Below are 26,164 nucleotides of genomic sequence, written 5' to 3' on the forward strand. Positions count from 1 at the left end.
GGTATGTTTAAGGGGCATGTTTTACGAGTGTATTACCACCAACGGGCTGTACTCAAGCCAATGCCAAACAATGGAACAGAGTCTATAATAAACAACACTCTGCTAGGACACACACACTGTCTAGCGAGAAGCTTACCTGTATCTAACATTACAGCTGTCCATTTGTTGGGCTCACAGCCAATAGGACTTTAAATAAGATGTACAGGGGGTATAGAGGAATGAATACTGGGGAAAGTGAGACAATCTGTAATCTAAATGAGATAGTGCCTGCTGTGTCACCCTAATTCCTAATGAAAACAATGAATTCCTTAAGAATAATGCAGCCTTGTAGTAGTGATAATTATTATTATACAACTACTACAAGAGCAATGTTATCATGGGTTACATTGTGGGACCTTTGTGGGACTAATACATATAGGTTCAACCACTGTGATGCCTTCACAGTATCTAAAACCTTGCAGCAAAGAACAAAAGCACAAACCTTACCTGACCTGGTCGGATGTCTAGGTAATGAAGCACCTCGTTAAGCATGACAGGTGTGTGAGGAGGCCTTTCAGTTGAAAAAGAGTCCAGGGAACCAGGGCCAGAGGAGGCACCAGCTGTAGAAGAGTGTACACTGAACTTACAGGACATCCAGACTCTCAAAGCAGCCAGATTTGTTTTCCATGACCGTGGGTTGGTGCGGACAGGGACAGAGCAAATCATTATTTTACTCTGACGAAGATCTAAGGAAAAAAAAGATATGAAATGAAGAAGAGGAAACTGAAACATTTACCACAATTAAAAATAAATGTGTTTATAAGGAAATGCTAAATTATTGAACAATGCTGGTGATCAATAAACTGAGACTTTGAGGCTATTTTGTAATGTTTTTTATCATTCTGACAGTCTCAGATTAGGGGTTTGCAAGGTCCACTGAGGAATCTTCCAGAAGTACCACTCGAGATGAGGGTACGCTTTAAGTATTCAGAGTGTCTGGTTTAATCCTGCAGATGTGTCCTCTCAGTGTTTCTAGGTTTTATGAACTGTACAGTCGATTTTTTTGCTCCATGCCATGAATGTAAACCTGAGGTGAGGGCCCTATTTGCTGAATTTAGAAAGGAGCAATGCAAGCCATATGCCCACTACAACAAAGTCCACTGAATAAATTTACAGGCTCACTAAATCTACATTTTGGCATTCTACTTGAACAATATTGCCAGCACCAGGTTACAAAGTTAGACATCTGGTTAAAAAGGTACTCAGATGTTTCCTGGCAACAAGATGTATTTAAAATTAGAGCTCAGTTAATGATATATGGCTCCGATAAAACAGACATTTATGTAGGAGCTAGAGGAGTCCTGAATGTGGCATTGGTGAATGGCTGCAGTTAGATTTTATGTCATAGCTGAAACATTAATTAAGATCAGGGTACCTCTTTGTTAACATTACCATTGTGGGCTGTCGACAAATCACAATTTTACACCCTGAGAGAAAGTAAGGTGCTATTTGGTGGAAAACAGAAACAATTAGCAAATAGCCACCTGCCTATTCTTTATAACATCTTATCATGTGCAGTGGACTGGGCTGAAGTGCACAGCTTTCAAGAGACAGGGTACCTCCTGACACATTCAAGGGACAGGGTACATCCTGACACATTCAAGGGACAGGGTACATCCTGACACATTCAAGGGACAGGGGACATCCTGGACGGGTCATGAGTCTATTATTCACAGAAGATGCTCATTCACACCTCCAGGCCATATAGGGTTTACAGGTCACCTGACATGCATGAACTGTGTTAAGAAACCAGAAACTTGAAATAAACCCACACAAAATTGTGGAGAACATCCAAACTGCACACAGAAAGGCCCAGAATGGATTTGACCACCGGACATTTCTGAGGTATAACAACAGTGCAAACCAGTGTTCAACTGTGGTGGCAGTGGACTTACCATCATCAATTTACCACGTTGAAGCCATATTGGCAAAATGTCTGCTTGTGTCATCCAATTTGAATTACACTAAGAGTAGATTTCTAAAATATTTTATGTTCCATGACATGATGCTACTCAGATTGGTCTATAGTGGCTTATGTGCGCCTCTGTTCTGCCCCTAGTGCCATATAGAGTGTAATATACGCTACAAACAGAAACTGCTCACATAAATGTTCATTTAGGGGGGGGGGGGTCTGTCAGTGACACATAATTCCTAGCTACACCCCTGACTTCGATCACCATGGCGAGGAACGCTGGGGAAAGGGAAAGAAATAAAGTAGATTCACCGCAGCTGGTTCATAAGATAATATTTAACTTAATACGTGTATGTATACTATACAATACCACAACAAACCATGACGATGGCTGAAAGGCGGATAGACTGCTAGTTTGACCACTAATGCTAACGCCTGACAATCATGGTAGCGTATGGGGGCTGCACGTTAGTCACGAAGGAACTCGCCATGTAGCGTTCAGTGTATTTTGGTTGTGTGTTTTCGAAAAGAGGTCACGTGTGGCGTTGCTTACTTTAATCAAACATCTCTGACAGTAGCGGCTAACGTGAAGAAGCACGTTTTACAACACCAAACACCGATGCAGTCGATGCTGCCAGTGTGAGGCCTGTACATGATGGCCGCCTGCAATTGCAACTGACGCGAGCCATCGATCACACAGACTGGGAATGTGCATTAAAGAGACGCTATTTCGGCGTTGTTGTAGCGGCTGTGACTGTGAGAAACGTGTCGACACTGCAGGGAGTTTAGCTGCAGGCTTACCGTGACCGCTGCCTGCTTGCGTCGTTGTTGACCCCGCCCCCCAGCTGCCGCAACGCTCCTGCGTCACTCCCGACGGACCAATCACCGTCGAGCTGCATCCAATCTAAAGCGACAGAAGAAACGTGTGGGGGTTTGAAAATATTGGCGCTTGCGCTAGCTTGTCATCTCACTTAGCTAACGCGCTAGCCGTTACAGCTGGATTTGCCCCACAAAATAACGGTGTTCCGTCAATGAAGTGATAGTTGGCCTTTGTTTGTTAAAGGTAAGACAAACACAATAAAGCAGCGTATTAAACATAAACCCGCCGAAGCTACTTTAAGCTGCGGTACATTAGGGCACTGTAGCTGTACGGAAGCTAGCCGAGTTTCCTTACCAAGGCTAAGATGTCGTTGCTTTGTTTTTTGTTGTCATATCCCGGCGTTTCATGGTTAGAATAGCATATACTTTTATCTCCTTAGCTATATTTATCTTGCACACAAGTAGTTTCGTTCCAGTGTTGAGCTACATTGTCACTCCGGGGTGATTTTAAAGGAGCAATATAGTTAACCGTTCAGCTAAACGTGTTCAATGATTAATAAGTTGGCAATAACACTATAAACATATCCTGCCATACACTTATATACACCCTACAATCCAGTATGATGTAAATACGAGAGCCCTGCAATGAATAATGTCTTTGTAATAAGGATTATAAGGTTTTTGTTTTGATACTGTCAGGGTGTTGTCATGGTATCAGTCAAATTTTAAAGTGTTCCGTGCCTCGTTTGGTGGTCGACAAAAAATCTACAACACCATGATCCCAAAGATTTACATTTATGGGGGGAATAAAGATCCAAAGCAGCTTATATGGTCATTAAACTGATTTCATAAAAGGCTCTTCTGGCCATCATCCTACACTGATGTTTAATGTTGGAACCAAATGTGGTGTAAGCTGTGTTTAAGTCAGTCATAACCTTTCTGGATATGAAGGTACTTCAGGATCATGAAGCAATATCAGTTACTGTCTTGAAATCTGTCAAAGCTGAGGGCGACTGGTATTAAATACATTCCAAAGAAATACGAAATAAAGCAATCCTCCACCAGCTGCTGGTGTGTTTGTAAAATGCTTGCTGTTTTAATACGTGAACTCTATCTCAAACCCTGTGTTTGTATTTTACAGCAACACTCCAGAGTGACTGAAGAGGGTCCACGATGGCGAGCGATGTCTGCAGCCACGTGAAGGTGGTGGTCCGGGTGAGGCCAGACAACGACAGCGAAAAGTCTGACCAATACAGAAATGTGGTCCAAGTTGTGGATAACCACATGCTTATATTTGACCCCAAAGAAGAACAGATGGCATGTTTTGGGTCACGGCGAGGACGGAACATTAACAAGAGGGCCAACAAAGATCTTAAATTTGTGTTTGACCACGTCTTTGGAGAGAACTCTACACAAATTGATATCTTTGAGAACACTACTAAAGGGATCCTGGACAGTGTGATGAATGGGTTCAACTGCACAGGTAAGGGAGTCATGGATACAAACTGTGTGAAAGCTTCTCAAGGCAGCCATATATGTTGGCAGTCCCATCTCGGTGGTAGCTGGGGCACTGTAGAAGAAATGCTCAGTCTAGACAATATTGCACAAAGTTATTCTTCTTTAAAACACTTGGGCGACCATATTTGGCCTTGGTTGTTTGGTGACCTGTTATTTTACCACAACAGTATAAGACGGGAAGTTTAGAAAAGTATGATTATATTTCCACATGCTTTTGTGATATCATGTACAAATGTTCAATTGTTCCCCAAAGAACAAACAAAGCCACATTAACTGTTCTCAAAGTAAATTAATTGGAAATCATCCCATCATTCTCAGTACAAATGTTTGATATTGTAGGGAGTATGCTTATTGCAAAGTTATGACAAATTTCTAATTGACACAATTGTAATTGGTGCTGTCATTACCCAAACTACATTATATGGTAGTATTTTGTGTTCTTTTCAAATATGATAGTGTTTGCCTACGGAGCCACTGGAGCAGGCAAGACACACACCATGTTAGGTTCCCAGGACGACCCCGGGGTTATGTACCGCACTATGACAGAACTGTTCAAACGCATGGATGATGCCAAGGAGGAGAAAGAGTTTACTGTTGCCTTCTCATACCTGGAGGTGAATATTGGAATTAAAACATTTTATGGATTTTTTTGCTTTATCCACATTTCTGACTTTATCTCAGATTTTGGTTGATCATCTCTCTTTAGATTGTTCTCTGTTAAAGGAAATCAAAACTGCCATCATTCATTTCAGAATGTGTAGAGTGGATTGTTAGTTTTGACACGCTATAGGATGTTCTTTGATCGTTAATTCACATGGCTTTTATCTAAAGGCGATGCTGGAGTTGAATGGGAAAGTATTCTCTAGTGTTTCATACATCCTTTGTCATGTACGGTGTATCTTTGTGTGTATCTCATTTATGTTTCAGCACACTTGCCTGATATGATCTAAACCTGATCTGAAAGCTTTATCTTGACCGTATCAATGACAGTGCTTTCATGGATGTCGCTGCTTGTAGTCATACATGTCGCCTTTTTTTTCAGGTTTACAATGAACAGATTAGAGACCTGCTGGCTAATGCAGGTCCACTTGCTGTAAGAGACGACAGTTCAAAAGGAGTGGTGGTCCAAGGCCTCACATTGCATCAGGTGCGTCATACCGTGTATCATACACACTGCCACACAACATGCAGTATTACAGGCTTTAAAGAAACACTCCTGCCATTTAGAGAACCGTCTATGCCCAGGTTATATGTTTTTTTTATGACATGTGATATAACATTGATTTTATTTGCGCAACACAAGCATATTTACAGAAATTATTATTGGCCAGATGAAGAAGATGTGTAGCCAACTAAAGTATCAAATGGAATTTCTCTGTTAATGTACAATTATTGCCATTTTTGCCAACGCTGATATTATTTACAGCTTCTTATGTGATTCCAAATGTCATAATTGTCTCTTTCTTTCTTTACAGCCCAAATCAGCAGCACACATTCTCGATGCTTTAGATTCTGGTAATCGAAACAGGACACAGCACCCCACTGACATGAACGCCACCTCCTCCAGGTCCCATGCTGTATTTCAGGTATTTTAGTTAAATGTTGTCTTCTGTCTGTCTTACATAAATCCCAGAGGGCGATTGTGTTACAGCACGAAGCCATGACACCAAAGCAACAGTAACACAAAATACTATCATTAAAATGACAACAACCTAGAAATCTCAAACAAGCTCAGTGGGTCAGATGTGAACATTCCTAAGAAAGTTTTATTTAGCGGATTAATTTCGGTCTGGATCAAAGCATGTTGGTCCCACTTGTTCCTGGGCCGAGGTGCCCTATGAGACATACAGGAAGGAGGAGCAGGGAATGCAGCACAGGAGATGGTTTCAGTCTGCTGCTGTCTGTGTTCATGTGTGCTGCCAGTTTCTCTCAAACAAATCTCATAAATCATTTGTCTCAAAGACAGAACATAAATCCTACCCATTGTGTAATTTCTAAGTAATTCTGAGATTGTCGTGCACCGCCTCTGCGTTTTCATCAAACTGCAATTTGTTGCCCATAATTCTGTCAGCGTGGTGACGTCAGTTCTTCTGCCTTCTGGGAGTGAAGCAGTGTGGCGTCACAGAGTGACGTGGGTCTTTTCACCCAGGAGACTTCAGTTAGCAGTGCTGCCACAAACAGATTCCTTGTTTTGTGTGACCGGACAAAAATTCAGTGCAGCAATCTGTCTATGATTCACAATCCAGACTGAAGAAATTCTGCAGTCTGACGAATTCAGTGATTCTACCAGTCAGTAAATCATGTTTTGTTTTGTTTTGTTTGTGTTTGGTAGCAAGAAATACAGTATGTCCTGTTTGTGTCATGTGTCCAGTCAGCGTCTGTGCTGGAAAACAAATAGTTAAAGCTATAATTATTAGCTGTTACTATTGTAAACACTCAAAGCTGTTTTAAATGTATTTTGTAATTTAATAACCTGGCAATGGTAAGCTGGTTACCTCCCTATAAGACGTGTATGTGAAATAGTTTTTGGTAGTTGATGGATTGTGTAGGCGTGGGGTCATAATGTTCACACTCTCAGGTTGCATCTGAGGAGTGTGAATGTATTTACTTACTTACAATAATCTTCTTTCAAACTTTACTTGTGTCTCAGTGTAAACATGATGCAAAGCCTGGACCCCATATGAACCTATATGCTTCATATGCACAACATTCACTGTGTGCTCCTCTTTGCTCTAGATTTATCTGAGGCAGCAGGACAAAACTGCCAGCCTCAATCCCAATGTGTGTGTTGCCAAAATGAGCCTGATTGATCTGGCAGGGTCGGAGCGAGCCAGCGCCACCAACGCCAAAGGGGCACGTTTACGGGAAGGCGCTAACATCAATCGCTCACTCCTGGCCCTTGGAAATGTTATCAATGCTCTTGCTAACTCCAAGGTGAGTTAAAACAGCTGTTGATAACATGTGTACTGTTATACTTTATTATTGTGTCGTTGTTGTCGTCTCCCCTCATTTTCACAATCACAAAACATTTATAAACAGTGATAACACAAGTACGTCCGTACAAAGACACACAAGCTGGGAATATGCAGTCATTTGATTTAAAATGTAATTCCAATCAAAAACATTGCTTATTTGTTACTACTATTTGTATTTTGTGTTAAAGCATATTTCTATGTACATATTTTATTGATGATTAATACAAAATAATGTTGAATCGCGTGTTTAGACTAATTTAAGTGAGGTTTGTAGGGAGTTTAAAGCGAAGCACTTGTCCTCCATATGAAGCCGCCTGAGCCGTGCAGAGGTAACTCAGTATTTGGGTATTATTTCATTCCAGTTGCATACATTAACCTGTCAGGCAGTCTTCTCATTTTACCCGCCAGTCCCAGGAGATGAGGAGCAAGCAGGCCACATGCATTTAGGAAATTCTGTGCAAAGTACTACTGCCGTGTTGAAATGTGATCCATCTTCACCGCGTTACTTCATTCTCAGGACAAAACCTTACTCTTTCCTAGACGCTGTTGTCGGCACGATACGGTAAACGACGGCTCTTGAGTTGTGCACTTGTAACTCAACGTTGTCCCGTAATCTTGTCAGCCCACAACACCACACCCCAGTCACCCCTGCTTGTTGGTGTCCCAGTGTTTACTGTAGACAGACAAGGAATTCATGGTGTAGCCATTGTTTACAGGAAAGAATGCCCCCACTTGTGTCTGAGCTGACACGCTATCCACATGAATGAAAAGAATGTCTGCTACTACTGTTCATCTAGTTCACTATGTCACTTCTGTGCCATGCCGCACAATTTTTTTGTTGTAACATGTTAGCCTTAGGCCATGTCCACGCTAAATCAGATACATTTGTACATGCATCCTTCTCTGGCAATTTCTGACCTCTGTCCACACAAAAGTGGGGTTTTCCACCAATGAAAGTGGAGCTTTTCAAAGACACTCGCCACAGTAGACAAGTTTGAAAGCATTGATTTCTCCTTTTATGGAATACGTAGCTTTGCAGAAATGCTTAAGTGCAAAGTAAGAACCCGAGGCAACAAAATAGAAGTTCAACCGTACTGAGGTCAAGTAAAGTCCTGATAATCTTCAGTGCAGACGTTTCTGTCTGTCCAAACAGTTGACATGTTCAACCCTGTTCCTAAGCAAATAGTGGCTGCAGTCAGCAATGCTGTTGTTCAGAAGAGGAGAGATCAGAAGAGTGGGAACGATTCACTTTTAACATCATGTAGACGGGAAGGTTTCAGGGAACTATCTGGAACTGATAGTGTACAAGAACCTCATATGTATGCGTTATTGTGTACATTGGTATATCTGATGAACCCAGCATTGTTGTTTTGTTAGTTATTTAGCGGCCTCCTGACTTCTCCCATTCACATTAGTGCAAGTCTATTCACTCAGCTGTTATTGTGGGGCTCATTTTACATTTGATCTGGGACAGAGTTTGGGTGAAAGATCAAAATTGTAAAAGCAAAAAAATTAAAATGATCATTTTAATTCTGATGAAAGGAGGGTTTCTTTTCAATAGGCGTTGAAAGAATAAGTTAGAATTCCTGGTCTGATTAAATGTAGAATTACAACTGGCACAGCACTCCTAGGCGTCCTGCTTGGAACCTGACCTGAACTTTAACTAACATCTTTGAATCCAGATGTAGGCTTAGGTTCTGTCCAGAGAGACGCACATATGCTGCTGTGAACCCCAGAAGAGATTATTTTACACTCCCATGTTACTTTAACTTTTGTGTGACTTTCATATATCCCACAGTTCATGAGACTGTGCCTCACCAAAGCAGATGCAGCTTGTCTTTGCCCTTATTAGAAGCTGAACTGTGTTCTCAGACCAGCTGCAGACTGCACACCAGCGTTGTGGATGTTTTCTGCTTTGTAGATCTGGCTAACACTGAAATACATTCTCCATACTGAGTTCTGTTCCCTGTTGGGGTTTTTTAGACTCCAACAAATTGTGTAGGCTGAATAAAGCTCTTATTTTGGCGCATTACCTTATGGAGAATACATATTAAAGCACACCTCTCAGGTTTTATTCATACATTGGAACCATTTGTTTGATTTGTTCTTTGCATTTTCTGATGCATGTACGCTTTTCCTGAACATGCAATGGTCTTACTAATGTGAACTTGTATCTTCTGTTTCAGAGTAAGAAAGCCCACATACCATACAGGGACAGCAAGTTGACACGACTACTTAAAGACTCCCTGGGAGGCAACTGCAGGACAGTCATGATTGCCAATGTTAGCCCCTCGTCCAAGTCATACGATGACAGCCACAACACGCTGAAGTATGCCAACAGAGCCAAGGAGATCAAGACTTTGGTGAGTCAATGTTGAATTTGTTGCGTTTACTGTGAAGGTAAATTGTAAACTAATCGTTGGACTGCTTGGATTACTGTTACACAAACAATTTCAACCAATGGAAATGAAAAGGTGATAAGTTCTCTCTTTCTCTACATTTTCCTAAATATTTTTCAGCTGAAGAGTAATGTTGTCAGCCTTGACAGCCACATCGGCCAGTATGGAGTGATATGTGAAAAGCAACGACAAGAGGTAATGCAAAGCTACCAGTGCTACTGGGTAGAATTGTTTGCATTGCATGTCTCCAAACATTTCTTTTTAAAACAGCGGAAAGTTGTCAGTCACTGACTAGTGTTTTTATTTTTATTTCAAATTTCTAAAGATTCTACAGTTGAAGCAGAAACTGAAAGAATGTGAAGAGAGGAACAAGGTGCCTGGAGCTCTGAGCGTGATTCCTTCGCAGAATCAAGAAGAGTGCAAAAGGTAAGCGTTTATGATTACTGCATAAACCACTTAACATTTGGTCTACATATCATGGACAAGTTAGATTTTATGTGATTTCTTGTTTCAGGATGTATCCAGATTAGGAATATAATGTATTTGGATGAGCCTGAAACTTTCATTTAAAAGATATTTCTTACCTATTTCCTGTGCATGTTTTAGCTGTGGCCTATATGAAATAAACGGCCATAACTCTTGTCCTGCACACACTGTGCAATTCCAACCAAACTAAGCATCCCTGCAGAATGTTATGGCGTGTGGTTTATTGGTGATGTTACACCAGTTTCAATGGACACAATTCAGTTATCTGTCTGACTCAGTGTAAACTTTATACAAATCATCCCTCCGACCTCTATCGAAGCCTTCTTCAAGATGTTGGTATTGTTTAAGAATCATTCACTACATTTTGTATTATACGAGGAGTACATTTAGAGGTGTATAGGTATGGACTGTGCATGTGATAGTTTATTTTTGATGTTGTATTATGCATATCATACATGAGCCCATGGAGTCCTGTTGAAGGCATACAGTGGCATCTGTCGGAGTACTCATGTTGGGGCGGGGGAATGGAAAAGCTGAATGAGTCTCACTCCCACACATTTCATTCACTGGCATCAGAATTCACAACTCGCACAGTGAGAAGCTCAAAAGAGAGACTGCACGCTTCTCACACTATTAAAAATTCAGCAGTCTAGCAAGGCCACAACGTCTCCTACGTCACTGGGGTTACATTGAAGAGTGCAGTCACATTTCAACGACAGCTCTCCAGTCTTATTTACCTGCATGCCTCCTCGCCTGTCTCCTCTGGCTTAGACTTTACCAGACAATCACGTCCAATCTCCTAAATGCATTCAATGCCATCATCCCATCCTGAACTACTGAAGGCCTGTAATGTAACAGATTCCTATCTGACAAAATGATTTCAATCATCTTAATCTTCAAATATCTGATGTGATTATTTGACTTATTTTCACATTGTCAGTTTTCATTTTAATGATAACCAGAGTAAAATCATTTAAAAACAACAAAAACTATTTAGAAACAATTGGTGGACTTTTTAGGCTTAATACACAAAGCAGACATTTGTGAGAGCCTTTGCCACAGTAAATGCTGCTTCTCTGCTTATGTGGAGATTTGATACATGTGACGCCTCAAATCACATCTGTCCTCAATCCCCGAATCTGCTTTTTTTTTTTTTGTAAAGCTGGTGTTATATCATCTTTTTAAGCTTTTTGTGTAGACTTAACAATTGTAGAAGGAGTCTTTGGTTGACTTCACCCTTCGGTAGAATCTTTGTGCCGATTCCTTTTTTACAAGCACCACTGATGAGAACTTGACATTTCTTTTGAGGTAACTTGTGTTTCCCCATTAATAATATACCTGTCTCTCAGGTTTTAAATGTTATTAAATTTTTTCTTGGTTGTAGAGCTCTTGTTTACATTTGAGTCACCACTTTGAGATTATGAAATGAAAGTGTCATTGTTAATAAATCCTCAAAACGGTCTTCAATCGATTCATCTACTATGACGCTCAAATTTCCTAATGCAGCTTTTTTAAGGCCAGTAAGAAAGGCGAGGGTAGTGTGGTGAAGGCTGTGGTATTTGAACAGCACTCTTTTCTCTCTCTAGGGTGTCCGAAGCTCTGCAGCGAATCTTCTCTAGCCGGGCAGAAATCAGGAGAGAACAGCTGGATCTGGAGAGACAACTGAAGGAGAATGAGCTGCGCCAGCGCTACAGCGAGGAGGACTACCTGCAGGTCCAATGTTTCTGTGCCAAAGAAAAGACTGAGAAGGTAACTGATGCTTATGCTGCTATGCACAGATTCCTTCATCCCTGGAAACAAGCCACAACTGCTGAGTCATCGTTTCACTTGTTCTCTGTTCTTCATAGTTATTTTAGCCTTGCATCTGCATTTAGTTACTGGTAGCAGGTAAGTGGTAATGTGTGGGTTAGGGGGAATCTGATCACAAACCCTGGGGGGAATATTTGCTTTAAACTCAGCTAGCAACTTTCATTAATGCCACAGTATTCTTCTTGTAAAGCGCCTGTCAGATCGTTAGAGAGGCTGGAATATTTGGAGGGCCTGCATCCAAAAAGTGTAACTTTATGAAATCTATCATGCTGGAATTGGCATGTATGGGGAAATCTGACATGTGTTAGGGGTTTTAATTGCCCTCCCAATGTTTCTTCTCGCTTGACCTCCAAGGAATGAAATGACGATGTTCAGCATAATCCCTGTTTATATCCCCATTTTTAATGTGCGAAGATTACAAAAAACACCTACTATTCCTTAGAACAACCCTTCCCTTCACCTAAAGTGAAAGTTTCTGCCATAATCCCTGTTTAAATGATGAATCACATTGAGATTATAACAGCAAAGACACACTCACACCACCCCCCACTCTAATATATACAATTATTGCTACCATGACAGTGATGTTATAAACAATATTAACACTGAAAAATCCTGCTAGAATTAAACAAAAATGTCAGCAAAATCTGCTGCACACAGACTAATATGTGTGTATCATTTAATGTTGAATATAAACAGTTGAGTGTGCTATCTCCGTGCGTGTACATCATGTACATCAACATTTGTTTCACCCATGAAGCCAAGAGAACCTTGAGGGAGAAGGGGAGCAGCTGAAAACTGATTTGGGCATTGACTGCCATGGCAACAAAGTTGTGAAGCATTTACGTCAGCCCTGGTTTTTATGCTTCATTGTGAACTCTGAGCCTCCGACAGACATATGGGGATAAATTTGATGTATTGTAAACGCTCTGAGACCACAGTCCACATGTCCACTTGATTACATGTATTAAGCATAGAAGAGATTATTTTAAGATTAAAATACTGGAAATGTAATACTGAATTCTGAACAAATGCTCAAAGTTTTAAACTTTCCCTCTTCAATGAATACATTTTTGGACATGTGTATTGTTTCTTCCAGCTATGATGATACAATAAACTACTTATCATAATTACTATTATTTAGGTTGCACCATTGCATCATACTACAACTAACACTTTGACAGTGTTTCACACACTGACTGTCATTTGTTTTGTTGTTTCTGAAAGGCCACTTGTAAGTACGAGCGGAAGATCGCCAGTTTACGCACACAGCAGCAGCACATCTGCAAGCGTTTGAAGGAGGCAAAAATACGATTTGTGGACAACGACAACTGGCTTCACCGCGTAGAGAACGAGATGAAGCTGCTGAAGTCGAATGATCAGAGCTCAGAGGTCAGTAGCATTCTGTTAGAGGGGACAATGTTTTCAATATACTTAATTCATTTAAGAAAATTATATGTATTTATTTGTGTATGAGCATGGGTGTGTGAGTGTGTGTGTGTGTGTGTGTGTGTATATAATTAGAATATTATAAATATGCTACAAAGTCTTATCCAGGCAGTTGAGGTTATTGCAGCCTAATTTTTAGCTCATCTAAATTCTTTTTCATTCCTGGTAATTAATTGTAACTCTGGAAACATGAAACATATGCTGTAACGGTAAAAACAAGATTTCCTGCAATAAGACAATGACCATGATTACAAACAGAGAAAAACCTTCACAACAATGAGATCTGTCCAAATTCATGACTTGGTGTTTTTTGTTTGTTTGTTTATTTTGGAAGGTAGGCTGTGTCTCCACTAGTGTCATGACAACCTTTGTTTTCTTCCCATCTGTTCGCCCAGCAATTAGACCCATGCTCATTTTATTTCTCCAGCTCACTCGTGGATCACTGAAGAGAATAAATCAATACCCTTTACTCATCCCTCACACAGCAGCCAGTTACCTAAAACCATGTCCATGTTATTTTTTTCTTTATCCTTTCTTCCAGGAACTGACCCAGAACTATGACGCACCCACCAGTCAAATGTTCTCTCTGCTGTTGTTTCGTAGTTCCTTGACGTCAGAGTTCTTTTTTTCCCTTTACCCAGAGCTGACAGCTTTTCAGAGGAAACGTAGCTGAAAACAGAACTTTCCCTCAGCTACCTTGTTGCTCTCTCCTCCTTCTGCCATCTAAATTCCTAATTCGCCATTTTACATCACAGTCTCTATAGCTGCAGCATTTCTTCTCCATCTGATCTCACTCCTCCTTCCTGTTCAGGTATTGGATAAGGACCTACGTTGCCATAGACTGGAGCTACAGGTAAACGATCTCAAACAGCACATCAAGCAGATGGTCGTGCTTGCTGCGCTGCAGGATCAGGAGAACAAGCGCATGCAGAAGTAGGTTGACAGTAAATGTAATGAATTATCCTTGAATCAAGTAAATAATTATTTGTTAAAACTGAAGAAACTGCATTTCATGTCACATTCAGTGCATTTATTCAGAAAATAATCATTTTTCAATTCTTTTTCTGATTGATCTTAGAATGATGAACATCCTGCTGCCTGCTTACAGTCGGCACTACTCTGCGTTGCATGGGGCTGGACTGATGGCACCAGAAGACAGGGGGGAGAGCCATGCGCTGGAGCACCTTGTGCTGAGGGAGAGGGGTGTTGTCTGGGCAGACCTGGAAGGTGTAGGCCAACATGTGAAAGGTGACGGGACTGGAGAGGGACCACAGGAAACAAATGAGGCAGGAGGGTCTGTGCTTCACAGCGACTTGGCACATGTCCTGACTTTCTCACATCTGCTCTACCACCAGAGCAGCCCCTGCAGTGAGTCATGATACCCTCTACATCCCATTTGTTCTCATATTTTTTGATATTTGTCATACATTGAGGAATCTTTTGTTGGTTTCTAGGGTTTAGTTTTCAGGACATGTCCGTAAATAAATGCGGTATTAATTACAGAGATGGGAGTGACAACTTCCTCAGCATTGTAGTCACATCAACACGGCTCCATAGGGTTAGGGTTATGAAATGTACAAACTAGCTGTGAGTCACACAGAAAGACATCGGGAGCTTCTGTCAGGGCCTCCATTCTTCGGTGCAACCAAGTCACAATTTTGGAGGTAAAATACAATCAACTTGATGCTGTTTGTGATTCAGAAGTAGCACTCAGTGGCTTCTCACTTAGCAGATATATTGTAAACTGAAGTTACAGCCACTGCAGTAGGACTTTAACTGTCATACCTGCATGACAGCAGCGGCAGCACTTCTGTCAGGGCCCTCTCTCATGATATACTGTATAAGCCATGGCAGACAGTGGGGCATGAACCAAAGCTGGCCAACAATACTCAATTACTGTGGCAGTGTCTATCATTTGTCAGCCAGTGACCTCTGTGTACCTGTGCATGTGTACGGCAGGTCGCTTGCTTCCTTTTGTTGTGGAGTTTGCACGTCTTGGTTGCTTGTCATTGAAATCCATTTATACAGTGTAGTTTGACATTTCTTGCAAACCCGAATGGAGGTTTGAATAGTTACGTGACGTTTGGTTTGGTCCAACGACAATATATATAAAAGGAAAATTAATGGTTTTGTATCAGATTCCAGCTGTCGTGTTTCCTTTTAGTGTCACATGTGCATCACATTTAGGCATTTTGACGACTTTCTCTAATATTGCACAACAGAGACTGATTCTCTCTCTCTCCATTTGGCTCCTTTCATTTCTTTTCTTGGTTTTCTGCCCCAAAAAAAACACTTGGTAGCCACTTGATGGTTCTCGGCAACATCTAACCTTTGGATGCATTTGTTTGTTTGAGCAAGAGTAAAGCTTCTTTGGTATGTACTTTAGTTGCTGCTGAACAATAACAAGTTTTATGAAATCTCCCTTCATTATTCTACAATTGCATGCTGCAGATGCTGACGTATCTACACTTTATCTTATTAAAACGGGTGAAGCTTTAGCAGCGCTGTCTCTATCTGTCTATGTCATTTTAATAGTGTCTGAAATATGGAGTGGATATTAAATTTAATTCAAGTGTCTCTTTTCTCTCTAACTTTCAGGTGCAGATCGGCACACAAAGAGAGCACTATCTGGCAACAGTGCTCCATCCCAACAAGGTAACTCTTCCTGCACTCTCCCTAACAAAATGGGGAATATTTTGCTAGTCATTAATCTAAAACCCCAGCGTACCTGTCAGCCCCCCTCTCCCCACCTCTATGACTCATTCATTCATTTGCTGTCTTTCAGTTTCACCTTTGACATAATCCATCACACTTATGCAAACGCACTTTGAAAAATGATGCTAAATTTAATTCAACGATGCCAGAAGATTATGCAGTCATGTTGTGGGTGTGCTGTATAAAGTTGAAATTGTTCCTAAATTTTCCCAGAAGCCGAGCTTGTTTTTACAGTTCTTGCACTAAGGACAGCCTGTCTGTCTCTATCTGTCTGTCTGACAGGATTGACTGGTTCAGAAAAGTAATATCCAAAATAATAAAAATCAGACATGTAATATAATTTGATTTACGATCGTGCCACATTCTGTCCCAGCCCAAAGTTCAGTAATGAAACGTTGCGAGATCTCCGACGACTTTTACAGAGGGAAAAGTGCGCATGGGGAACCTTTGGGGAAATTTAGCAAAAAAAAAAAAAAAAAAACTTTTGTGAAATATTGCTCTCAAAATTGACTGTAATGATATTTACAGCAGGTGGTCCACGTTTTACTCAAACATTCTGTGAGAAATGTTATTGTAAAAAAAAAAAAAAAAAAAGCCACTACCAGATGACTGGAGTCGGTTGAATGCTGATGGTCTATGAAAGCAGTCGGGAATTTGTCACCTCGGTTATTAAATTTAGAACCTGCAACTTATTATAGCAAGTGGAGCGGTGGTTACTATTGCCGCCTCACAACAAGGAAGTCCTGGATTTGAATCTGACTGGGACCTTTCTGTGGAGTTTGCATGTTCACTCACTTAGTGTCTGTGCGGATTTCCTCTTGAGTGCTCGTTTCACCTCTCGCCTCTTAAAAATGTGCAGGTTGGGTGAATTGGAAACTTAGAATTGCGGTGCAAAAGAGGTTGTCTATCTCTCAGCCAATGACGGCTGGGACTGGATCCAACCCCTCGCAACGCCGCAAAGTATACAGAACAAAGGTTTTGGTGCCATTCCAATAACAAAACACACACACAACTCTCTCTGAAATAGGTTGAAACTTGGCATTCAACATTCTTTATTGCGTATTTACTCAAACTGACACTTTAGATCTTTGTTGTAACATTATTTGAAATTATAAAAGTAATGAATCTGGACAGAATTATTGAGACCCAAAAAGGCCTATGGGTGCCAATTACTTTTGTCAGTTTCAACTTATTTCAGAGGAAATGGTGTGTGTGTTTTGTTGGCAAGGTAGCATCACTTTGAGGTTGGCTGGATCGATCTAAGTGTGCGTCTTTATTAAACATGAAACCTCCCTGCGCTTACATGCACACTATACTCTTACTTTGATTATTTGCCTGCAGTCAAGGCAAGGATTGTTTGCATGGAAGGAAATAACAGGATTCCACTCTGCTCTGAATCTACATGAGGTGTTGCGTAATCTCACGTGCAGTGAGTCTGCAAGGTGAGGGAGTGTGTGCAGTGGTGGCTTGATGTTGACATGCTTTAATAATTTACAGTCAATAATTACCTATTTCTGTTACTAGTAAACATATATGGATTTATGCCAATATCATTTGCTGTATGGTGCTATTGCCTTAATTGGAGCACAGTGGAAGTTTGAACTTGTATGTAAATATCGTGTATGAGTTAAAAGACAATACTTCAGTCAGTGACTTGCTGTAGTGCTTTACAAATTCAAAATAAGACTAACTCTATTAAGTCTTTCAAAAGTGTTTTTACCCATGTCCTTAAAATGGAATTATAAAAGTAATACTACATTTTAGCTGCAGAAATGTTATACCCCAAAGTGCCTAATCCAAAACATTTATCTTAAAAGAAGAAATCCATATAATCCTTCTTGCATTGTTGCTTTAATCGAATAATTCCATTATTCAAATTGTCTAAACATAATAATCAAATCAAACTCTGTTTCCACTCAATTATGGCTTTAGTAACACACACACACACAGCATAATTTCACTTTAATGCTTACAATGTATTGTACACACACACATGTGCAATCTGTATAGCTTTGTCAGTGATTATCCTTAACGACTGGTTAATTACTGACATATTCCACATAATGTAGCATTTAGCATTCAGACAAACTCTCCCGCTCGTGTCCTGACGCTGTTTATTTGTCAGCCTCCTGCTGCTTCCTCGCCTCTTAATGGTAGTCACTCACTGCAGCATGTTATGAGAAATCGCTCCACCCTGCAGCTTACTAAACCAATCAAATCTGATCAGATTTGGAGAGGGCTGGGATTTGGAAAGAGCATTAACTCTTTATGGAATGGTTAATAATGGTAAGTCACTTAGAATTAATCACTTTGAAGGAGCATTTGAAGGTACATTTAAACCTGCCGTGTTTCATAATTGATTAGATGTCCACATAAACATTCATGGCTGCTTGTGCTGTTCTCTGTCTTTCACTACAGGCTTAAATCTGTCCTCTAGCCCTCACCGTCTCTGTCTGGTTTTCTTCCTTCCTCGGTTATTGCTGTCCATTCTTCTTCAAATGTGTTTGTCTGCTTTTTTTTCTCCCCCTGTCTAGCTGTCTTTCCCTCCCACCGTCTCCTTTTGTCTGTTTGTTTTTCTCTCCGTCTTTCCAGCTTCTAACCCTCCCAATCCCTCTTGAGCTTCATTCATGAAAATGCAGATCCACAGCAGGGCAGGGAAAAACGTCAACAGACGTAAACTCCCCTGCTCCACCAACCAGAAAAGGCGCACTATAAAAAACAGGCAGCAGCAACCAGGCGACCCTAATTCAGTGCAGCCTCCACCAGAAATAGCAACTCATGCATGTATTAATCCCCTACAAGCCAAAAATATGTGATTGAAGGAACTCTGCCGCCATTTATTGCAAAGGACAACTCCTCTGCCACAGAAAGGGGCTATTTATCACTGTCCCCCTCATCTGCCGTGCTGTCTGAGGTCTGACTCATTTGTTAAATATTGCATACTGGTATTCAGGGTAATGTACAGATCAGTTACTCACCTTTGCGTTTACCGTCTGCGTGTCCTTTATGTGCCATTTTTCCTTTTTTAGACCTCCCCCTCAGGAAATGCCACGAGTCAAACGCTCTTTAGAATGTAATGCAGGTGTCGTGATTCAACCACATGCTATCCTGCAACACACACACACACAAGTTAATATGCAACTAAGGCTGCGCAATGGTCCAAATATAACACAATTTCCAAAATCTCTCCAAAATAGAATGCCAGGCAGTGTGGTGTTATGCAGGTATGTGTTTGTATTCCAGTGTTTTTGGCACTGTGCCCTTATTTAACAGTTCCCAAAAAGAGAGTGACAGGAACAGGAGAATGGCATGCAAGATTGTGGCTGCATGGTATGCGTCCCAGACCATCATGCACTGCTGCCCTTATTATACTGTTTGGGCTTTACGGTGGAGTGAAAGCTTAGAAGCAGGAATGGCAACAAGACAGATTCTTGCTCTAAAATACTGCCATTTTCTCCACTTAAGCCAAGCCACTAACACTGTGTATACATTCACAATCTACAAATAAGTGAGTGGAAATGGAATATTTGATACGGGCACAAAAACACGATACACATTCCAATATTGATCCTTTGCCATGATTAACATTGGCAGCTGATTTTGTTTTTAAGGTCATGCATTCTCTCCTGAAGATAAGAACTCAGCCAATTTAGGAATGTTCCAGAAAGGGAACATTCATAAATGTAAGATGGGAGAGGAAGCAGAGGGTCCTCCTGTGAGCAATATTGGTGGGAGGGATATTGATATTGTGCTTAAAGACGACGAGCACACTGCTGCATTTAGCTCCGAGTCAGACTGACTTCCCATGCTGCTGTCTGTGTTTGAGCTCTTACCACTCAGCATTTGTTTAATCCAGGCCAGGTGAGATCCCGGTGTCTGATCTAACGCTGATCTAACTCTGTCACCCGGTTATTGTTTCATTTACTATTATTTGTTAAACATTGTTTGTGTTTTTAAGGTGGGGGAAGTCAGACCGACGCGCAGAAGGAAGAACCTCCCAGGAAAGCAGTCCGAAGAAATCTGTCTATGTCACTGCCACAAAGTCCCAAAAACACCGGCCAGGCCCAAACCTGTGAGGAGGGCATGCTTCCACTCCAGAGCACAACAGAACCTGTCCAAAACAATATTTTTACCCTGCCACCGAGCTCCGTCATCGCCTGCGATCCCAACATGACCTTTGATTTCCAAGACAATGAAGATCAAACTGCAACTAACGCAACCATCATCATAGACAGTGGCAGCCCCTGTCAACCATCACACTCCACACACCCCTCTGTTCTTCAAGCCCATCCAGCCGGCACCAACGGGGGGAACCAAAGTCCTGCCAAGAGGTGAGAGAATGTTACTATTCATTGTAAGCACAAGTTCCATAAATGTATTGTGTATTTCATAGCAACAAGCTGTTTATGTTGGAGCCATGAACACAAAATACATAATGGCCAACTCTAATTGCCCCTGTACATTCTGATATAGGCAAACACAATCTAAAAGCCCCCTGACTTCTGTACACACACACACTGAACCAACTTGAGATTTGAGAATAAATGTCTTCCCTGTAAAAGTCAGTGGGATGTAGGGCAGCAATGTTCAGGGCTTCAGACTGTGCCCACTGCTCTGAACCAGGTGGTGCAGCACCACATGTGGCTTGGAATGCTCTAAATCTAGATGCATTGTGCAATCTGCTCCATATAACACTGCCTCTCTCTCTCTCTCTCTCTCTCTCTCTCTCTCTACCTGGAAATAGTTGTAAACAAATACTTTGATACACCTACTGCTTTTCTGGAGATGCCAGTGGGACTCGGTTACAGGGTGTGAAACACACACACACACACACGTAGCTCAACAAAGTCTTGGCCAGAATATGATCAAATAATAACTTTCACTATAGCTTTCAATTCCAAGTGTTTGCTGCCATTTGACATTTCTGACTGATTAATTGCTGTGTGTTTTAGCCGCACCAATAAGTGTAACACGTATGTAATTATTGATATCCTGTGGAATGTGAGCATTCCGGGCTTCTCATCTGTGTAAGTACAGTCATTAGAGGTTGATTTATGGAACGGCTGTGGAGTAATTATGCTCCTGTTGCAAAAGTGAAAGATGAGAGCCCAGACTGCATTAACTGTAGTTTATATCAGCTTCATACACACCCAAACAAGAGCCACTTACCTGCTACAGGCCGCAGTGACAATACTGTGTACCCCTGTGATCACTGAGTCATTTAGGACTGCAGTGCAACCCGAGTGTCGGTTAGAAGAATTTTTAAACTGTGTGTGTGTGTGTGTGTGTGTGTGTGTGTGTGTGTGTGTGTGTGTGTGTGTGTGTGTGTGTGTGTGTGTGTGTGTGTGTGTGTGTGTGTGTGTGTGTGTGTGTGTGTGTGTGTGTGTGTGTGTGTGTGTGTGTGTGTGTGTGTGTGGTGCGTGCATTTGTGATTGCGTTTGTGCGGCGTTTGTGTGGTGCGTTTGTGTGTGCGTGCGTGCACAAACACAGGGTGCACGTTTCACACCAGCACATACAATGAAAAGAATGTGCTGGTTAAGTATCTGAGAGACAACCAAGTTTGCATAAACAAATGTGTGAATGCAGGTGCATGAAGAAGAAGCCTTGACAACAAGTGACAACATGTGAACACACACCTCCTGCCACGCACAAGCTTTTGTTTGAAAACAGTGGCAAATTGACTTTAACATGAAGTTTTGCTCCACAGACCACAGATTCCGTCCTTACTGGAGGTGAGACGTGCTAAGCCTTCCTACATGGAAATGACATCCGCTGCGCAGGGGAAGCGTATATTCAACAGGTAAGCTGCCCCATCAGCTGCTGCTCCATTCTGCTTATTTATTTATCTCCCAAATGTGAAGAGTCATTGAAGTTATTTTTGGGGCAGAGACTTAAGAGTGTTGTCAGAATGGAATCCAGTTATAGAATTTGTGGAACTGATGTTGGATTTTCTTCATTGATCTTTCCCCATCTCTGTCATTCTGTGCAGAGGCCTGAGGGATGACGTGCCACAGGGCCCTTCAGCTAAGCGCATAAAGAAAGACCCTTCAGTGGAAAGGAGACCACTCAGGGTGCATCGCTTTGCTGGTATGTGTCAACGCGGGGAGAAACGCACAGCAAAATAAAATGCAGTTCATGTCAAGTCACAATTTTTGCACAAAAACATCCCCAAGGCCTCTGGAAACACAGGCAAACCTAACTCTTAGCATAAATGGAAATAGAGGAAGCCTCAGTGCCGGCATAGCAAGGCACATTGGGAAGCATTGTTACCTTGAATGCTCACATGAATCACATAAATGCTTTGGGTAGCATCAACGTTGACGAGCCAGAATATGTGTACAGTCGACGCAAACGGAACATTATGGATTCATAAAGATGGACTGGGTTACAGAGTGTTATGGTGTCGTCACGGAGACACAAATCACCTAGATACAACATTTATAGGCAGAAAATAAAGACACCGAGTAATGAAAGAAGTCCTATTATTTAAGTCTTATTGGTATTAAGGAGATAGAATAAGCGTTTGTGTGGTAGCTGCAGTAGACAGTGTTGACAGATAGGTGGCGTCATCTAAAGACACACTGTTGCAGACTAATGTGAACTCTCAGGGAATCGTGATGCAATCTTTGGTCGTCCAGCCAAAGCAGCGGCCCTAGATTGCAGAATAAGAAGCCTCAGGTCAAATATTTTAACGGTTCTTCAGATGTCGTGACTTTAAAATCCTTCAGATTTTAAAGATTTTTCAGCCTTCTCTGTGTGTGTGTGTGTGTGTGTGTGTATTGTGTCTTGTTAGAGCGGAGGCAAGTTGAAGCTGATTGGCTGAGAGCCTGGCACTCAGCCAATCAGCTTGCAATTTTGACTTTAAAAACGTGTTGAGATAGAGACGACTGAAGGCCTGAATGATGCTTGAATGATTTCTCTACCTGAGAGTATGAAGACGATGTAAAGACCTGAAGCCATGAAGTGCCTGGAGAAAATATTCAGACTATGTCTGTAGGTTTAAGTATGGAAGCAAACAGAAGACTAGGCCTGTTGTCTATCTACACTGTGCTCTGTATACTCATGACGTCTGCTGTGTGTCTCCAGGATCAGACGAGAACAAAGCCCGCAGAGTCGTTAGGAGCGTCTCTGAAGGGAACCTCAACCTACTCGAAGCTCAAAAGCCCAGATCCATTTTCTATAAGACCTCACAGCAGCTGAAGCGAGTGGCCAAGCGGATGTAGGACGGCAATCCCATACATTTACGGACGATGTCATTCGCCACACATCACAAGTGTTTTCTGCCAATTCCTGGATAAAGGAGTTTGTGGCCAATATTGCAGGTTTGTCATACAGAACGCTGTCTTGTTTAATGCAGTGACTTAAAAAAACACTTATCTATTAGCAACATCACATCTGTGCACATCTAAACATTCATGATCTTATCTGATTGTGTTTTAGACTTTATATAATAGTTGGAGGATGAGTTTAATCTGGTTTTAGCTGACCTTTTGGTTTAAAGCTCAGTGGTGAGGTAGAGAAGGTTCTATGTTCTGAATCCATGATGTACAGGACTTTGGATGCTCATTTGAAGCAGGGTACTCTTTGGCTGGTGGTCGTATTTCCTAAGGGCAGCTAATGTCTTTGGTTGCACTCAAAAAGAGGCATCCCAGCAAAACAGATTCAGTTTTAGGAATTTTATTTCTGGGTTGAATGTTTCCTTGTACAGAGAAGAAGACAGGATTCTACTGCAGATAGTTCATCATAAACTGATTCTAACCATTTATGTCTGTTTTTCAATGAATAAATCTTTTATTACATATAACATCGGCTTCATTGGGTCTGAATGTGGCTCACGTTGACATTTGAGTGCCAAGATGTTCCGGGTGAAACTGGAGTTACCTCAGAAAAGCACATTTGGGAAAAGGAAATTAATCACTGTTTTCATTCAGTGCTGCTTAAGGATTGTGTACAGTAATTATATCATCATTCAGAACAGGGGGTCATCCTCAGCCTTCAGTCCAAGGATGTCCAAAATGACTAAGATAACAAAGAAAACACTCGGATCTTCAATTTCATCTCCTACGTCAGTGTCATCTGCTGTCTGAAAGATATTTATAGTGTTCTCATATGGCATGTTAGGTTGATTGAATGTGAAGAATCACTCGCCCGAGCTTTTATTAGAATTCTGTGCTAAAAATGAATGTCAAAAAATACCTCCTGTATGTATGCAGAGGGTGGGACCTCATCGCTCTGTCTGGAGAGAACTAGACTTGTCACTTTGAATTCAGCCTTGCAACTTTCAGTGGCACAGCATTCAGTGTGATCTTTATTTTTAGCTCAGGAGCTCAATGCATATATCAGCACTGTACTGCGCAAGCACTGACACCCTCTCATGCTCTCATTCACAAGAATCTCTTCATTCTCTGTGTGTGTGTGTGTGTGTGTGTGTGTGTGTGTGTGTGCGCACACACACAGGGAGGCAGGTCTTGGCTAAAGTTTATTAACTTTCTCTCAGCCAATGGGGCGCCTTGTGCGTTTTTCCTGCTGACCAATGGGACAGATTGAGAGGTTGGAGGTGGATGTTGCTTAGCAACTGCAGGTAGAATCTCAGATCATGTCGGACCCATTGTTTTATCTTGTCTCCCTGAGAGACGTTACATGTTATGTGTTGTGATTCGTTGGAAAAAAATACCTTGGTGCAAATGCGTCACAAAGTTGTTTAGCAAATATCACACTGACTTTAATGGCGTTTCCCCTTTAAGACATAGCACTTTCACACGAGTGCCATTGAACTGCTACATGTAGCTGTAAATGTCACGTAGCTGGAGTTCATTCATTTTAATTGGATTTGTTTAAATATTATTATTATTATAATTATTATTATTATTCCAGGATCAAAGGCAGGAGTGAGCACTTTTCAAACAAATAACACACCAGGTTGGTAAAGAAGGAATCTGTGTTCTTGTGACCTCTGAAGCTTTTCCAAATTTGAACCTGCTGTGCCCCGACAATACTCTCAGGCACATGAAGGATTGATGCCATTAATCACCTTATTGATTGATGAAACGTGACTTATACTGGATGAAGTGAGGGGCGTGGTTTAGACTCTGTTTCCCACCGTCACCAGCAGCAGCAGAAACACTTGACGACCACACATAAATATAAGCATATGCACACATGCCTACACTCGGCTCCACTCCCACAAAGACACACGTCACAACTGTGAACTTTTGGTCCCCTGTCTAATTAGACAACCTGACATCTTAAAGCAACCTGACATCTGTGGGATTGCCGGTTATTACTGATCACCGATCATCACCGACTCCTTTTAGCACTAAACCACACTGACATGCTGTTGTTTCACCTCTGCTCCTCTCGTGGTTACTTAGTAGTGTGGACACATTCCAGTGTTGATAGTTGACTGTGATATGAGCCGAGTTGAAGCGAACACTAAACTAGACACTCATACCTCTGCCCAGGCTGAACGAGCTCAGATTAAATGTATTGTGTTCTACTAATATACAAGCCTAAAGAGGGAAACCCAGCTAGAGTCATCGTCCATTTTCCACTGTTATCTGACTCCTGAGTTGCAGAGGCAGCCAGCGTAGCAAACAAGCCAAGATGTCCCTACACCCGGCCACGCTCTCTGGCTCTTCCCTCGGGGGATCCCAACATATTCCCAGGCCAGACGAGACCTATAATCCTTCCGACATATTCAGGGTCTGTCTTGTGGTCTCCTCCCAGTTGGACGGGCCTGGAACATCTCCCGAGGGAGACGTCCAGGAGGCATCGTGAGTCCATGTTCTAAACACCTCAGATGGCTGCTGTGATGTGATGGAGCGACGCTTCTCCTCCTTGCTCCTATATACCTGCTCCCTTTCAAAAGATGGAACAATAATGATCATAACTTTCCATTTCCATCTCTACACCTGATTAGCTCATCAGGGGTGTGTGTGTGTGTGTTAATCAGGGATAATTATATTTGATTTCTTTCAGATTGAAACAAATCAAGTGGTATTATTTTTAGAATAAATTGGAAAACAAATAATTAAATAGAATAA

The 26,164-nt window shown here is 41.5% G+C and overlaps 2 protein-coding genes across 2 annotated transcripts in view; one reads left to right on the forward strand and one right to left on the reverse strand.

The window, feature by feature from the left end:
* Window positions 1–2,792, reverse strand: part of mettl15 (methyltransferase 15, mitochondrial 12S rRNA N4-cytidine) — a 42,550-nt gene extending 39,758 nt beyond the window's left edge. Inside the window, exons 1-2 of the mRNA XM_076155263.1 lie at window positions 2,753–2,792; window positions 487–725 (exon numbers count right to left, since the gene is read on the reverse strand). Coding sequence (XP_076011378.1) covers window positions 487–705 — 219 coding nt within the window. The 5' untranslated portion in view covers window positions 706–725; window positions 2,753–2,792. The remainder of the gene's footprint in view (window positions 1–486; window positions 726–2,752) is intronic.
* Window positions 2,793–2,885: 93 nt separating this feature from the next.
* On the forward strand, window positions 2,886–23,885 carry kif18a (kinesin family member 18A). Its single transcript, XM_076155848.1, has 18 exons — window positions 2,886–3,014; window positions 3,912–4,253; window positions 4,745–4,902; window positions 5,331–5,435; window positions 5,764–5,874; window positions 7,025–7,222; window positions 9,450–9,626; window positions 9,783–9,857; window positions 9,988–10,088; window positions 11,735–11,897; window positions 13,185–13,349; window positions 14,218–14,339; window positions 14,485–14,774; window positions 16,005–16,061; window positions 20,080–20,452; window positions 21,829–21,921; window positions 22,111–22,208; window positions 23,208–23,885. The coding sequence occupies exons 2-18, from the start codon at window positions 3,944–3,946 to the stop codon at window positions 23,342–23,344; spliced, it is 2,733 nt and encodes a 910-aa protein (XP_076011963.1). The 5' UTR covers window positions 2,886–3,014; window positions 3,912–3,943; the 3' UTR covers window positions 23,345–23,885.
* The last annotated feature ends 2,279 nt before the right edge of the window (window positions 23,886–26,164 follow it).

The sequence above is a fragment of the Genypterus blacodes genome, unplaced genomic scaffold (genome assembly GCF_046128005.1).
Source record: "Genypterus blacodes isolate CSIRO-AG114 ecotype Tasmania unplaced genomic scaffold, CSIRO-AGI_Gbla_v1 ptg000067l_1, whole genome shotgun sequence".
Classification (NCBI taxonomy): Eukaryota; Metazoa; Chordata; class Actinopteri; order Ophidiiformes; family Ophidiidae; genus Genypterus; species Genypterus blacodes.

What these genes read in the sequence shown, in the direction of transcription:
- kif18a (XM_076155848.1), top strand. Translation starts at nt 3,944, where the DNA reads ATGGCGAGCGATGTCTGCAGCCACGTGAAGGTGGTGGTCCGGGTGAGG. An exon ending in GAGAACAAGCGCATGCAGAA is followed by an intron (nt 14,340 to 14,484) that starts GTAGGTTGACAG and finishes GATTGATCTTAG; the next exon opens with AATGATGAACATCCTGCTGC. An exon ending in CCACCAGAGCAGCCCCTGCA is followed by an intron (nt 14,775 to 16,004) that starts GTGAGTCATGAT and finishes TCTAACTTTCAG; the next exon opens with GTGCAGATCGGCACACAAAG.